Here is a 17362-nt window from a genome sequence, read left to right on the forward strand (position 1 = left end):
TTCCCGGCTGCAGTCCCTCCCCAGAGCTGTTTAAAGTCACCAAGCACCAAGCAACACACAGCCCCGTTTGCTGGTTTATTTTCCCTTTATTTTTCACTCTATTTTCAGCCGAAAATCGCGCCCGTGCGGGGGGGGGGATATTTTTTTTCCACTCGGGGGGAGCATGGCAACGATGAAATGGCAGCTAAAACACCACCTGCTAGCTAGATGGGTCTCTCCATTGCAATGAATCAACGCAGATTCGTTGCAACGTGTTTTTTTTTTAACCTTCCTTAAAGGGAAAGGGGCTTTTTTGAGCATGATAACGACCGCCCATTGGCTGCTCGTTTGATTGACGGCCAGGGGCAGGACAAAGCTCGGCAATATCGCTTCCTGGCTAGCGATTTTTGCCGAGACTGGAAACCTGTGGGAAATGATAGAAATGCAACTGGATTCCACTACAAAGGCAGGTATGTATAACGACGAATTCCACTATTTAAAATGGCGTTTTTTCGTTCCGCAACCAATTTGCTACACAGAACCTGGTGCGGAATGGCCCAGAGTTCTGAATCTGGCAGGAAGTTGGAGAGCTGACCCTCTTATTAGCTGAGGTAGAGAGTTTATCTTCTTCCTGGCTGAAGTCCACCTGCTATTGGAATATTTCCATGGGGAGTCAGTTGTCTACATGCAATTTGAGCTGATTGACCCTCATTGGCTGGCAGAGTCTGGTTTGAACTGATTGACCCTCATTGGCAGAGTGCTCTCTCTATTGGTGGCACACCCACAGGGAGGGCCAATCAGGTAGGGAATGAACTCTCAACTTGAGCTTTATTATGTTTGATGATGATATCACCAAATAAATGTTTAACAAATGTACAAAAATATATTTACAATTAATTAACTCCCATTTGGGAAATTCTTCCAGGGTTGTCAAGAAATCCCAGTTTTTTCACAAAACCCTGGTAGAGAAAGCCTGCTTTAACCAGTAGGCACAAAAGGAAGAATACATAATCTAACTGGAACTGCATCTAGCTGTGCTGACCTTTTGTGTGACCCTTTTTTCTGACCAAATACTATATTTTTTGTTATTTACCACCAAGCTTATTTGCTACAATTTCCTATTTTTCAGATAGGAAAAATTAAGGTACTTGCACTAAACGGGGCATCAGCTTGCAGTTGTCTTTCAAGAAGTGGTATATTTGCAGTTGTGCTTGTAAGAAACTAAACATTTATAACTCTTAAATTCCATAAGCATGTCAAGTATTGTAGCCTTCTATGTACTAAGTAACTAATTAAGCAAGCACTTTTGTTGTTAAATCAGTTTTAGGTTTGCTGGCCAATAAATATTGCATATATTTCAGTTTTCCCCAAAATTTCCATCCCGCCTCCCCACGGCATCAAAATTTCCAGAAATTTGACATTTCAAGTACAGCATGCCATATGCATAGGAACCATCAGTTGCCCTCAAAGATCTAACAAACAATGCATCTTTTGAGAAATACAGATTTGCAAGATTTTGTCAGTATCCCTTCAGTTTCATAAGCGCGCCAAAAAGGGATTTTTCAGACATCTACGCCCTTGATCATCTTGCATGTCTTATTGAAGTGAAGTGAGAGAGAGAAAGAGAGGAAGTAGAATCTAAAAGAAAAGGAAACAAATTTGCAATGTCAGAAATAAAATCCATAGAACATAATGTATTCAAAGAAGGGTTAAAACAATGTGTTTACATTAAAGTAGCAACCTGAATTGAATTGCCTTATCTAAAGACAAGATTGATTTACAAAGATTTCTAGGAATGGTCACTTTTATACAAGGTTCAGTTGGTCTGAAGCAGTAGAACAAATTTATGTCCAGTGGCATAAAGTCTTAATGGTACCACTGGACTCAAACTTTGTTTTTCTTGCAAGGCTTATTGAAGATGACAATAGTGACAATATCATTAAAGCATTTGTTGGCCCAAGGTGTTGGTCCATAAAACAGTATTAAATCAATTTAAAGCAGTAATTAAAACAAGCACTTGTGTCGGAATATATGGGTTCAAATAATTAGCAACTATGTTAGCAGATGCCAATTTTATTAGATACTGCAATGCAATGTTGCCAAAAATCTCACCTGTTGCACACACTTAAAAATCATTGACAGCTACCCAATATAAGTATGCTCAAATAGAATAGAAGTGTTGGCAATTATGTCTGAACATAGATGTAGATTTCACATACTCTTCAACAGGCAACCCCCCCCCCCCATGATTGTGCAGATCATAAAGAACTGGTGGCATTCTTCAGAAAAGTTTGGTATTACCCACCTCTAAAGAATTTCAATCTGGATACTACTACAAAATGTCATCAAAAATCAGTAGGTGAGCCATTGCTTATAGTCTGACCAGAGCATATATATATTTGGTATAATCCTAAAGAGTAGGTACAGGATGTAAGGGAATTGGTGTTGTGAAACTTTTCATAATGCCATACTTGTCAGATATCATAACTATAGAACCAAAACTGAAGGAATTTGAAAACAGGTTGTGAAAACGGTAGATGTTTTGCAAATTTAAATACGGGGGATGGCTGAATATGAGTGAAAATTCCCAACTCTATATTACAATTAAACAATGAACACACACACACACACACACACACACACACGAAATCCATTGTTTACAGTATGAATAGAATTGTTCAGTAGAGCAGTAAAATTCAATGGTATGTGGATATTTTAAAATCTAGATCAATTTCTTTAAGATATGAGCAACTGGAGTAATGGTCCTCAACTTTGTTCACCTTGTGACTACTTTTAGAATTCTGAGGATCCAAATGGCTGACATAGGCAATAAGACCTATGGCAAAGTGGTTGACAAAGGCAAAGTGGTTGACAGATCGAAACGTTGTCAGTTTCCAAAATAATTCCTCCAGTTAAGGGAGGAACATGTGTTCCTTGCAGACATAAAGGAAGGCCACTTGTCTTTTCTAAGCACGTCCAGTGCTAAGGTGATGACATAAAGCTGGGATTGATTCTTTGAATTGGGGAAGAAGCAGGTGGGTGCCAGGAAACATTGATGGACACTGTGTTGGGGTCACGGAGCAAGAGTCTTCACATTGTACTCCGTGGAAGGTTTTGGACTCAGGTGTCTGTAACTATTTCAAGGGTCAAAATGATAAGTAAAGTTTTAGACATGGAGAGTACTATTTCCTCTTTCAAAGTCAGGGAAATGTAATAATACTAGGAACTCAAGCATTCCAGAAACAAGTGCATGGAGAGAGAAAAATTCAGGAGAATACCGACATAGAAATCTGAGGTGGTAGCTATTTTCAAGGTAATTTGTAGTAAGTACTACAGAATAGCAAGTATAAGGTATATATTATGCCAACCTTAATTTGACATTGTATGAGAAAGCATACAGCAAAGTGGAGCTGTGTTAATTTTTGTTTCAGTTTTCACTTCTAGGGGTTTTACAGCTCTGAATTACTTCAGATCTGAGCTGAAGTAGGTGCTGTCTCTGAAGCCAGAATGACCCACATGCTGGGAGACATTTTTAAGTGAAACTAATTTTTAAGGGCTATATATGCTACCCGTTCCTACTTTATTGCACCAATAATTCTCTGGTTATGTTATTTGTGGTCCTTTAAATGGAAGTGTTTTGTAAAATTCTGCTTTGCCTATTCTTGCCTTCAATGAAAATATGACACTAGTTCTGAAGATAATTACCATGATCCACTCATGCCATGAATACAGTACCAACATGTGGAGCGGGGCTCAGACCTGGATTTTCTTTCATTCATGAGCATGTAAGTGAAAGTGAAAGAGACAAAATGCCTCACATATGAAGTTCTCCCTCTCTTCTCCAGTAACTTCAGCTTAGCAGGGGTAGTCAGACGCTGGCAGGGGGTAATGGGAATTGTAGTCCATGGACATCTGGAGGGCCGCAGATGACGACCCCTGGCTTAGAGCATGAAGAAGGAGCTCTTGATAAGGAAACTGGATGTGTGTGCAGCCTTCCCTTTACCTTTGACATTCGTTTTGATTAACCTCATGCAGGAGTGTTGAGAGGGGAAACGCTATCCTGATGCAAGGATACCACACATTTGATTACTGTGTTTTGCATCCTGGGAATACCATTACCAAGAATTCCAAATAATGCGGTTTTAAACAGTTAAGCTACGGTTGCCAGCTTTGCATTGAGAAATACCTGGAGATTTTTAGGGGTGGAACCCGAGGAGGGCAGGGACCTCAGCAGGATATAGAGCCTTAGAGTCCATCCTCCTTAGAGTCATCTGGAGATCCCTGGGTGCCACCACGAGACTGGCAACCCTACTATGTTATAGTATTTGATTATGTACCTTTGGTTGGTTTGTGTTTTAAGATGTATAATAGGAATGTTACTTTGAGAAAGTTACAGAGCTTGGTTTTGAAGAAATAGAAATGATAGAATAGGAAAACTCAAGATGTGGAATCAACGTGAATACAGTTGTCAGAGAAATAAACTTTGTTTAATTTTGTTGGGGGAAATGATCATTTGAGCATTCTTTTGTAAGCAACTTAAATTTTGTTATCAATTTAATTAGAGTAGTATGTTACTTTAATATAATAGGCTTAAAAGGAAATGTGAGAGTACAAACATTGCAAACTGCAGGGAACTGAAATACTGTATCTTTTAAAAGCAGTGAACAAATGATCTCCCTATAGTTGATAAAATACTTTGGCTGCAGTCCCCAGTCCACTTACTTGAGAATAGTTCCATTTAGTCAGCAAAATAATAGAAGCCATGATATGGATAGAGGAAACAGCAAAGATACTCAGGCTAAAGCTGGAGGTAGAACAAGAGAGTAGAAGAGATGATGGATAAAGAACAGAAAGAACAGTGAAGATAAACAAGTGGTAGAAATAATCTAGGTCAGTAAAGAAAAATGAAAAGGTATAATCGAACAGAAATCTGTTGTGCTCAAGCCACAAGTAACCCATGCCCACATTTTTAGAGAAAAAGAACATTCTTACATATTTTAACATAGTGGCTTAAAATAGTCTAAGGAACTAGATATTCAATGAAATAAATTGTGTTAAGGCAAAAGAAAACAGCTAATAAAACATAGGTTTGAAAATGTCAGAAATTAGAGCATAAATATTTGATTTAGGGCCACCGAGGAAACATGCATTGTGGAAAGGGCTCAGGGCATTTGAATAACTGAGAACCATGAATATTATGTTCTTCTAATCCAAACTGTGGTCGTTGATACATACATTTTCTCCATGGCCCCTCTTGATTTAAATCTTCTGTTTAGGGAAACAGAATTTCTCCAGGCTTTAGCCATAGAGAAATCTAGGCGAGCAGAAATCCATGCAAGATCAGAGAATCCTAAAGTAACAATGAACCAATCAAGCAGTCATATTTAAGAGGTGGAAGCAGCAGTATTGTTTAGTCTCAGACCATTGCCGCTACAGCTGCTGAGCTTCCATTAATAAAATGGAAAGCTCTACATAATTTAGAGGTACCTGTTTAAGGGCCGATTTGGCATATACAAAAGAGAACAACAGAGTTATCACCAAATTGTTCTAATTGTAATCTTAAATTTCAGAACTTGGAATGGAGTATAATGGCTGCTTGTTTGCACAGTCATAATTCCTGTGTTTGTGTTTGTGCATGTATGCCCAGTACTTAAGCAACTGTACAGTGATTCAAGTTTGGAAATGAATATTTTAAAAATATTAAAATCCATCATCCTAGTTGTGGTATAGTAAATATCTCTTTCCTCTTAACTTTATGGACAATTTGAATGGAATATAGTCTGTGAGCTCTGATTTCTTTGGATATTTTTGTTGCCATCACCAGTTCCTAGCTAATCACCCCAAATGCATTTCAGACTACAGCTGCAGCCCTTCCTTTGTACTGAAACAGATCAGCATATAGAAACCTGCACATGGGAAATAGTTTATCATTTTACTATTGCTACTTCTTCATAGTCAGACTGCACTGGTTCAAACAGAACTGGAGAAGTTAATGTCACAAGTTATAGTCTGTTCTAATAATAAGTAACTCATTATGAAGAAAGAAAGAATGAATGTAGATGCAATATTTTATAAAGAGGTAGAGATTTGGATATTTGCATTGCAGAATTTCAAGGGACTGCCCCTAATCTTTTCCCCAGGTTGTTCTAACCAGTTCAAGAGCAGTAAAACAAGGTTATGTAATTGACATGTGATGTAGCCTAAAATAGTGAGTGCAAACATAGGCTGCTGTTGCTGGGCGGTTGGCAACGGCTAAAAAAACTCCTTTCACTGTACAAGAAAGAGCCCTTTAAAATTTAAAGGCAGAGTTCACAGAAAAACTAAACATAAACTTTTTGGACTAATTTTTGCAGTGAAATTAAATGTAATGATATTTTAACAAACAGGTGTGTTTTAAATAGGGTTAATTGTTAAAAAAGAAACCCTACCAACTTTAAGAGCATCAGCAGGCATGGAGGAAGCTGGGCTGGCAACTGAGATGCCAGGAGGTTTCCTTGAGGGCTGCCAATTATTGACCCTCATTCTAATTGTTCTGCAATTGGAAGCCTGAATAATTTAAATGAGCTTTCTTTGGCACCACACTTTGGGATTCAGCTGCTACTTTCCTGTGTCCTTGTACATAACCAAATTTGGATTGGAAGGTAGTTCATTATTTTGAATGTAGATTGCTTTATATATAATTTTGTTAATTGCAAAGAGTTGCTGGGGGGGGGGTTCTTCTCATTCTGTGTATCCCGTGTGAGGCGATGATGTGATATGCACTACCCCCAAAGCAAAAATTTGTTAAAAACATTCTCCAGTCAAGTCGAAATCTGTTCTTTAATATTTAACATGTCATGGTCAGAACATGCCTTGATCGACTGAGGATTAATTATACATGTGTGGGGCTTTGAACATATCAATGTATAATAGGCATCATATTTGAATTGTGCTCAGTGTATTATAAGTAAGGCCTGTGAAACATTTTTGTATGAATAATCGTTCCTAGGAAAGCTCAGAGAACTGATAAAAATCTAATCATATTGCAGTTTCTGCTACAAGCACAAATTATGCACTTGTGCTAACTAACTTCTGGGTATGCTCATAAATTAACAAGCTGTTTCAAAGTGTATCCTATTTTTAATGTAATCAGACGTGTACAGATAACAAAATGGTTTTATGCTGTGGTTGAGATCCTTAGTGCAGAGCTACCCTGTATCAAACAACAACAAAAAAGCCATATACAGATGATTTGTATTTATAGAATTCAGTACAGAGCAAAAATTTATTAAAACCATGCAAATATATAAGGACTCACATTTCAACTTTTGGGAACTTAAGAAGAGACCAGCTGAATCAGACTGTGCACTAATTAGTTTACCATACTGTTTCCAGTCAAGGTCTCTGGGATGGCCTCAGTCAGAGCATGAGGGCAATACCCTGTGATCCTAAGGACACTATCCTGGGAGGAAGCCCCACTTATAATACACTCCTGAGTAGACCTGTCTGATGGACAGCACTTTAAAAACCAGACTCAAAAGCTGAAGTGACAGAGAACCAGTAAGAGAAGGGTTAAATTCTTCACTGAAGCAGAGAGCTTGAGTGGCAGGCAGCTCCAGGCACTCTGACTGGCCAGCAACAGCCGTAAGAGAAGTAATATTAGAGCTGTCATTCTGAGAGAAGTTAGTCTGGATTCTCACAGAAGCCTATGTCAAAATTTCTATCTTTGCTTAGCTGTATAACATCTACTCTGAGGAGAATTTAGTCAGAGAAAACATTATTGACTAATAGTCTGGATTCACGGTAGACTGAAAGCAGTTCTACACTGTTGGGAGGACTGAAAAAGATATTTGGCTAAGGGAATTGAGTAATGCTGTGATACTACCAAATCAAGCCAAAGAAAAGGGGAGGAATCTTTGGAGAAGGATTCCTACACAGTTAAAAAGGGGGAATTAATTGAGGATTATCCTTGGATTGTATGGAAGGAAAGGTGCTTCAGACACCTCAAGAGTTAATAGGAAGCTTGTTTCTATGGAAGAAAGTTTGGGATACTAGCAAATAGCATCCTTTTAAAGAAGAAGAGTTGGTTTTTATAGTCTGCTTTTCAAAGGAGTCTCAAAGCAGCTTACAATTGTGTTCCTCTCCTCTCCCAACCACAGATACCCTGTGAAGTAGGTGGAGCTGAGAGGGCTCTGACAGAACTGCACTGTGAAAACAACTCTAATAAGATTGTGACTAGCCCAAGGTCACCCAATGGGCTGTATATGGAGGAGTGGGGAATCAAACATGGCTCTTGATTAGTCTGTTGCTCTTAACCACTACACAAAGCTGGCTCTACACCAGGGGAGTTTAAAGGAACTCAGAGAAAAGACAGGTATTTTGATAAACTGAGAATCGAAGGCCGAGACTTACCTCGGGCCGCGGCTTGACGCTGCGGCAGCGCCAGGAAGCCGCGTGCTCCTGTCGGGCTTCGCAGCCCGGATCACGTGGTGGGGACCGAGTGCGGGCCTATTTAAGGCCGAGCGCGAGGCTTCTCGGCCTCTTCGTGCCGCAGCCAGCAGGACAGCAACCCTCCCTCCCGCCCTGTTTTATAATTATTCTTAATTGTTACTAATTGTCGCAGCTGCGTATGTCGGCCGGTAAGGAACCTGTTTGGCAGGGAGCCCCGTCTGCGTACGGGACTCCCATCTGAAGGGGGTCTCCTTAACGAGGCCGGTCACAGAAAGGCGCAGCCTACCCTGCTGGGGGGCTAGGGGCCTGTGGCCAGGCAGCTGTAGATTCCAATGGAGGCGGATGCCCTTTGGTTCTCTATAGTTGCCTCCCTGCGGGGAGATACCGTGACGCAGCGTGACCCGCCCTCCCGGCTGGGAGCATGGTGGGGACCCCGAGCGCCATGGTGGTGAATAAATTGCAGCTGGACGGCTGAATATGGTCAGGTTCCTTTCCCGGTTGTAGGGCCATGTTGAGGGTATGTTATAATAAAGGCTGCGGCCATTTTAATGCCAGCAGGAGCAGCGTCTTCCTTGATAGTCGCCGTCTGATAGTCAAACAATAGCCTCTCAGTGTAAAGAAAACTCAGAAACTAAAAGAAGCTGCTATACCTCTCTAAAGCCTCTAATCAAGATCAGCTGTATAACTGATTTTATGATGATGCTTTATCTCTTCATTCCATCTACCCTTAAATAAAATCTTTTGTTTCATTGGATTTTATCACCTTCCCTTAAGGCTGAGGGAAGGCCAAATCCCTTAATCCAAATCTTCTGTCAGTGATGGGGGAGGGGAGAATAGCCAGTTTTACTGTTTTTATAATTTTGTAACAAAGAAACTACACTGCTTAGACTGCTCAGTCAGTGAGGGAACAACACTATTTTTGGAAGGAAATTTTTACCTCAATTTGGGGAAGTGTGTAGGGCGTTTGTCATAACCTATTTAGGATTGCTCCCTCTTGCATAAGGACCATTCGAAGATTGTGCAAGGATCATCCATCTTTCTGCTTCTTTCCTTCCCCTGGCAACAGGAAAGTTTATTCCTGGGGTTACACTATTCCTGTAGAGTAGGGAGGACAAAGGAGAGAAACCAGTCTTTCCTTTTCTGTCACAGAACTCAGGTCATGGAAGAGACAGTAGGGAACTAATTTTTCCTCATCCCTCTTCCTCACAGCAACTTCCTGACCCATATAGCTGTGGATCCTATGGGAATAATCTTTTATAGGGCTGGAAATGGTGAGGTGGGGGAGAGAAGAGGGAAGACCTGTAGCCTTCCAGTGAGAAGTTGTATTGTGGTATTCCCCACCCAGTATTCAAAGTACACTGCCTCTGAAAGTGTGGTTTCATTTAGCCTAGCTAATGGCATTTGATATCTTTCAAGAATTTGTCCAGTCCTCTTTTAAAACTTATTTAGTGGCCATCACAATATCTGCAGTGTTCACAGAAAGTATACCTTTGCATATACATTGCTTGGGGGCAACAACAGGTGGAGGCAGATTCAAGTGGGTAGCCATGTTGGTCTGAAGCAGCAGGACAAATTTAGAGTCCAGTGGCACCTTTAAGACCATCAAAGTTTTATACAAGGTATGAGCTTTCGTGTGCATGCACAACATTGTATCTTAGGAAGTGTGTTTGGACACGAAAAGTCATACCTTGAATAAACCACCCAGAGCCATATGGAAGGGCAGTATAAAAATCTAAAATAGATAGGTAAATAAATTGATGGTCTTAAAGGTGTCACTGGATTCCAAATTTGTTCAACAGATGAAGGCTTTAGCCTGTTACTGCATTTGTTGTTCTTCCAGGAGCATCTTCATGTTTTTATAATTTTATTACAAAGAAACCACACTGTTTGGTCTGCTCAGTCATTGGGGGAAATTCCAATGTTTTAATAGATGGGCTGAATTTAACAGGCTCTGGGGCTCTTTGAGCTGCAATTAGGTGGCTTCAGATTTGAAAGTAAATAAAAAATAGTGTTCTTCTTCACCTTTGCAGATCAATGATACTGCTGATTATAACTTGCACTTTTTGTTTGTTTTTGTTCATGCAGGGCAGCACAATTATTTATGTGCAGGACGAAATGACTGTATAATTGATAAGATTCGTAGGAAAAACTGCCCAGCTTGCCGATTACAGAAATGTCTTCAAGCTGGAATGAATTTGGGAGGTAAGCATATCATTAATAGATATTCAGTTTAATTTACTGGGCAAAAAATGTTTAAAACATGAGTATTCTTAAATAGATACAAGCTGAGAAGTTTTATCCTAAATTACTCAACTATGAAAAAGTATTGTACAAAAGCTACTAAAACCTTGTTGTCGTTCTAAGATTTTTGAAATATGTATTTTATAGCTCAGAATAAGTAAGGTGGGTGTTGGATGATGACAGTAATTTTAGTGGAGTTTCACATACCTAAGAGGATTAAAGCATCAGGAGTTCTACAGAATTTTGGGGATGCTGTGAGAACATTCTAAAAGAATATCAAAATCGATTTAACCAAGGAAATTTAAAGCTATATATGTCTGATCTGCCAGATTTTCTGTTACTGAATGGAATGTTAAAAATAGTATTGATGAGTGTGATAAATAATAATCTATATATCGAATTCCTCAACTGTAACACCCATTTGAAGATATATAAAAAACCAGATTGGGACCACATTGACACTGAACAGATTTCTTCCCCAAATTTGAGGGACTTGCCAGGTTTGCAGAAAAATCATTTAAAAAAAATAAGCTTGGTCATTCGGATGAACGAAAGACTCAGTTTCTTTTGACATCCCAGAACCCTGATATAATTGAACCAGTAGCAAAGTTTTTACATCTTGCCATGAGAAATTGTGAATGTATTATGTCTAAAGCATGATCTTTGCATTTGTTCTCACTAGCAGTGGATCCTTTTGCAATTTCCCTTCTTATATTGTACTTTTATATGCTATTAAAGGCTTGTTGTTGTTGTTGTTGTTAAATAAGCTTGGGGAAGGTTAAATTTCTCCCCCCAATAAAAAAGTATTACCATATATACTCGCATATAAGCCGACCCACATATATGCTGAGGCCCCTAATTTTACCACAAAATCAGTGCAAACTTATTGACTCTCATATAAGCCGAGAGTGAGAAATGCAGCAGTTACTGGTAAATTTACATTAATTGAGGCACCAGTAGGTTAAATGTTTTTGAGTATTTATTTCAGAGAAAAACAGTAAACTAGCTCTGTCAGTGCAAAAGAGGGCCAGCAAACCAGAGCAGAACAACAGTACCCGAAGTTGGCAACCTCCTACAACAAGTACAACAGTTGCCAAACTGGGAGAATGGACTACTCTAACTACAGCTACAGTGCCCCCCCCCAGAACAAAACACTGAAATAAAGAACTGTAAAACTCAACAGTGAAAGAAAGAACTGTAAAAATCAATTTTTAAAAGAAAACCAACCCCAAGAAGAAAAGGCAAACAATGCTGTCCCTCAGAAAAAAAAGAATTAATAAACATTGGGAGAAACAGTAAATCCCAAAGCACCCCCAAAACCCACCCCATCCACAGAAACCAAAAGAATAGTTTGGAAGAAGTGAAAGCAAAAGGAAAAAAAGATCAGAGTCCCTCAGTCAAACCATTGCTGTCCTACAAGCAGCCAGAGCAAGCTTCAGCTTGCAAGAGGTTTGCAAAAGCAATGTAACGATTGGCTGTCTGGTAGCAGGCTGTTATTTCAATTACCATATATACCCACATATAAGCTGCAGAGGACTTTCTCAGTGTGAATACTGTGCTGAAAAACTTGGCTTATACACGAGTATATACAGTACTCTTTTTCTTCCTAGATGTTGGCAGTGGATTCCAATTTTTTTTCCTGCTTCGGAGCTCGGGTGGGGGGGGGGGAGATATACATGATTCTTCCACAACAATCCTTTGAGGTGGATTAGGATGAGAAAATAAATGTCTGGCTCATAGACTCTAGTGTGTTTCATAGCAAGGAGGAATTTGAACCTCAAACCTAATCAGAGTATCATAGGATTGCATGCTGAACTCCTAAAAAACTATGGCTACTAACTTATTTGTCTTCCATATTGTTATTGAGGGCATATTCACTATGGCTTGTAATATTGCTTCTTAGACCTATTATGCATGAGGCAGAAAGTCTGGCCTGGCGGCAATAGGGCAACAGGTCTAATCCCCACATAAGCATGACGCCGTCCCAACCTCATCCTGACCCTGGCCTGAATCGGGGCCTCAGATAGCCCGCAGCAAGGGAATGCTGATTCTTCTGCGTTCCCTGTCTTGAAATAGTGCCCAGCTGGGGTAGGCCTGTGCTTAAGGGACACAAAATGACACAAAATGATAGGCTTTATTCTTATTTAATAATACTCGGTATGACATCTGTCCATATTCTAAACATTTGTTACAGTCCCTTTCCTCACATTGCCAAGGTATATTTTGCATTTTTTTTCTGTGGTACCTCCAAAAATAATTCTTCATTATGAACAACTTCAAAGTTGTTATCACTGTTTCTCAGCTTTACTAATGCAATATTCATCTTACTTTCCAAGTCCACATGACATAACCTTTGCTGCATGCAAAATGAAACTGCAGTAGTGATTTTTTCTGATCCTCCTTCATTGACAACTTTCTATCCCATCTTATAACAGAGGCATAAAATCTCTCTGGCCATAAGAAGTTTTTAAGCAGTTTTTGTTCCAGCTAAACTTCAAGAAGATAAATCGAAATCTAGTTTTGGCAATTTCGGCATGATAGCAGCCCTGCAGACACAATTTCTTTTTCTATGTGGACAGACCTTAATATATTTCCTGTGGAAATATTGTACCTTGTGTTCAAAAGAGGCAACATTATTCCTTTGACTGCTGTTCTGTGTGAATTGTTAGAGATCTACTTTTATGTTAATTTGGTCCAGAACTAGAGTTTTCTGTATGCATGTAATGGAGTTCCAAAGTTTATCTTATCACAAGATGAACTATTGCATATTTGAAAAACAGATATGCTCCAAGAAAATACTATACACAGGGACCTAGACACACAAGAGGAAAACTATTTTTACCCTTTTTCGGGTTACAGCAGGGCATTTCTGTTTTGACATGCCCATGCTTTAATTTTGTCCAGAATATTGAATGTACCTGAACAATGTGTTTTTGAATTTCTCTTGGACTCAATCAGGTCTGACGCTAATTTGAGAAATATTTTTTACAATGAATCTGAAAACAAAAGCTGAAATTTAACAGCAGGGCAAGTTTTTATAACCCTGTGATTTTATAATCCTGTGATTATAAAGCAGGGCAATTTTATTCTCATTTAATTCTTTAAAAGAAAATAACTTAGAGTCTTCAGAGATGTGTATGTTCTTAATATACAGCTAAAGATATTTTCAGAGATCATTATTTATATTACGTTGATAAATATCTGACATTGATACCATGCATGGTGAACAAATAAATACAGAGTAGATGTTTGCTTGTTTAAAAAGCTGGTATTAAGATTGAAAAACATTGATAATGGCAGCCAGCCTGTCTGTTGTAGATTCTGTTTCTTTAAATCCAATATTATTGTTACACTTGAAATTCAGTAAAGATATCCAAAGCCACCCCGACAGTGAATGCAATACTAACGTCCCTTTCTTCCAGTTCCCTCCTTCCATGCAGCCCACTGTGCATCCTAAAATTTTGTTAAGGGGGTCTGCAGACCCTGAGGTAGTGCATAGGGAATTGTGCAATGGGAATGGGGAATCAGATGAAATCAACTTTCCTTTTTAAGAAAATGTAAATGTCCTTCAATCTTTAGAACCGTATGTTTGGATATAGACCAATACAAAGAATAGAAAACAGATATGTGGACTATGGATATGTCTGAATAGAAATGTTTAATTAACCATACCTTTATTTGTGAGATATCTGTCCAATTAACCTACTTACTGTTCAGGTATAGATTCAGTTCAAAAAAAGAAAACACCTTGTTCAGATGCAAGCAGATGCGTTGGTGTTTTTGAGATCTTTTAAAATACTTTTTGTATTTGCTAATTAAGTTTGGTTTAAGATGTTGAGTATACATATATTTTGAAGAAAAAGAGCTCTGTGTGCTTCCCGTTTCACAGTTACATGATGCTCTTTATGTACAGTAGAGCATCATGTACGCTATGGAGCCCAGAGTTTGAGATAGGAGTAAAATAATACTCAGACATTAATTTTAGGGGTAATAATATTTGAAGCTAGTTGTGAGCATAACCTAAAACAATCCACAGCAAAGGATTGCTTTACTTATATTCATTTAAACTGTTCCCATAATGGCCAAAAGAGAGGGAACAGAATAAAAGGGAAGAAGAACATAGGCATAATTTTTGTCTTTTGTACAAATCAATCTTCTTGCATTTCCTCTATCTGTTAACTTCTTTTCTGAAAACACACCGCAGGTTCAAAAGTAATTAAAGATATACCCTTAAGTAAAATTCGGAGGGAATATAAGAAGTATACAAAAAAAAACCCTCACAAAGAATTCAAATTTTATTCAAAGATCAAAGGGATAGTTAAATGGCTTGTGGTGGGGAAAGAGATGCTTATAGGAGAATTAACGATTTTTAACTGAATCTGTAGGATCAAGAGGAAGAGCACAGAGACTTTTATTTGGGAATTACCTGCTTTCTTCAGTGTGCAAGTTTAAAAGCAACAGGAACATGTTTTATCATGATCCATATTCCCCCAGTTTTATTGCATTAATTCATTGACCTGATTAATTATTTCCTGCAAGTGGCATCCATATTGTTCTTAGTCAAAGAGAAAAATTACTGATCATTTTCATTTCTCAAGTGCCACAAAAAACTTTAAAACTCTTCCTACATTTTCTTGCAGCTCGAAAGTCAAAGAAATTGGGCAAGTTAAAAGGGATGCATGAAGACCCACAGCAGCAAGCGCAGCAGCCTCCTCCCCAGAGTCCAGAAGAAGGGACTACATATATTGCTCCAGCTAAAGAGCCATCTGTAAACACAGCACTTGTCCCTCACCTGTCTGCCGTTTCAGCAGCACTTACTCCCTCACCTGCTATGGTCCTAGAGAACATTGAACCTGAAATTGTATATGCAGGGTATGATAGCTCAAAGCCAGATACAGCAGAGCACCTCCTGTCCACTTTAAACCGTCTTGCTGGAAAGCAGATGATTCAGGTGGTTAAATGGGCAAAGATACTTCCAGGTAAGGATGCATTTTTAGTGCGTCATTTTAAATATAGGCACAGTGGTAGAATGGTGGTGAAGAGTGTGCTGCTTTTGAGCATATATGGTGTGCCCCATGGACCTTGGCTTGAGGGCAGCGCTTCTAAGCCAAAAGCTGTCAACAGTCTCTTGAAAGCCAGCTTGCTGTAGTGGTTAGGAGTGCCAACTTTGAATCTAGTGAGTCAAGTTTGATTGCCCACTCCCCCATATGCAGCCAGCTGAATGATCTTGGGCTTGCTATAGTACAAATAAAGCTGTTCTGACTGAGCAGTAATATCAGGGCCTTCTCAGCCTCACCTACCTCACAAGGTGTCTGTTGTGGAGAGAGGAAAGGGAAGGAGATTGTAATCAGCTTTGAAATTCCTTCTGGTAGAGAAAAGCGGCATATAAGAACCAACATTTCTTCTTCCCAGAAATAAATTTATGGGAACTAGCTCTTCTTCTTCCCATTGCTGTGTTTTTAGAACTTAAAATTCCACACCTTTCACTGTGGAAATTGCTTCGGAATGTTGTTTTGTTTTTTAAACTTCATTTGAAATGCCACTGAAGTTTATAACACATTGCTTTGTTTTTGTGTTCAACAGGCTTTAGAAACTTGCCTCTTGAGGACCAAATTACTCTAATCCAGTATTCTTGGATGTGTTTATCATCATTTGCCTTGAGCTGGAGATCGTACAGACATACAAACAGTCAGTTCCTGTATTTTGCTCCTGACTTAGTCTTTAATGAGTAAGTTATCTGTTCAGTATCTGTCTCATTCAAAGAAGGAATAAGTAGAACACTGTTAAACATTATATGCATAGATGCCAAGCCTGTGTACCATAGATACAGAAGATTGAGCTCATAAAAACATCTTTCAGGAAAACATTCTTCCTACATTTCCATTTGATTTGTACATAGAAAAGTACTGGCTTTGATGTGTAGTTGATACACAATCTAGATTAAAAGAAAATAGTCTTGTTTTTTCAGTATCTACTATAGATTGTTTTTTCAGTATCTACTATAGATTGGAAGGGTATCTTATTCTTAGGCTACAACACTGTCTACATTGATAGTTTTTCTTAGCAAATTCAAGGAATAATATTTTTGTTAACAGTATATAGCTGTATGGTATGTTTCATTGACAATTGTAATTATCTTTCTTTGTGTCTTGAAAGAAGCCAGAATGTTTCAATGAAATGTTCCTAGATTTTATGCTGCAGTTAGAATGAAGAAACCGTTCATTCATGCTAGTGTGTTCATTCTATGTTTAAATTCAGATTTACACATAACTGTACATTAACAAGACATGACATGCAAGGGGATTTCAGTGTGGATTTACAATATTAAGATATGATTGATCTCCCTGCTTTTTAAAAAATATTAATGATCTGTGTGCAGATATACTGTTTTCTTCTATGAAGAAATATAACAAATATTTATCTCAGGTATTAAATTTAATTTCAATTTAAAAAAAAAAATATCTCCAAAATTAATTCCATGCAACCACATTTTTATAAATGTCCCAGATTAAATCCTTAGCATTTCTTTTTTTAAAAGACTGAGTAGTGAGTGATGTGTGAGACCTTGGAGAACCATTGACAGTCTGAGGAGTGAAGCTGGCCTTGATGGACCAGTGATCTAATTCAGTACATGAAGCTTCATATATTTCATATGTTTCAATTCTTGTGCCTCCACTCCCGAAATTTAACTCCTGATCTGATATGAGTTCCA

The 17362-nt window shown here is 38.6% G+C and overlaps 1 protein-coding gene across 10 annotated transcripts in view; it reads left to right on the plus strand.

Annotated features, from left to right (window-relative positions):
* Window positions 1–17362, plus strand: part of NR3C2 (nuclear receptor subfamily 3 group C member 2) — a 154340-nt gene that overhangs the window by 112988 nt on the left and 23990 nt on the right. For all 10 annotated transcript variants that reach the window (XM_077300135.1, XM_077300129.1, XM_077300137.1 and 7 more), the window contains 3 exons: window positions 10495–10611; window positions 15291–15629; window positions 16234–16378. In XM_077300135.1, coding sequence (XP_077156250.1) covers window positions 10495–10611; window positions 15291–15629; window positions 16234–16378 — 601 coding nt within the window. The remainder of the gene's footprint in view (window positions 1–10494; window positions 10612–15290; window positions 15630–16233; window positions 16379–17362) is intronic.

The sequence above is a fragment of the Paroedura picta genome, chromosome 10 (genome assembly GCF_049243985.1).
Source record: "Paroedura picta isolate Pp20150507F chromosome 10, Ppicta_v3.0, whole genome shotgun sequence".
NCBI lineage: Eukaryota > Metazoa > Chordata > Lepidosauria > Squamata > Gekkonidae > Paroedura > Paroedura picta.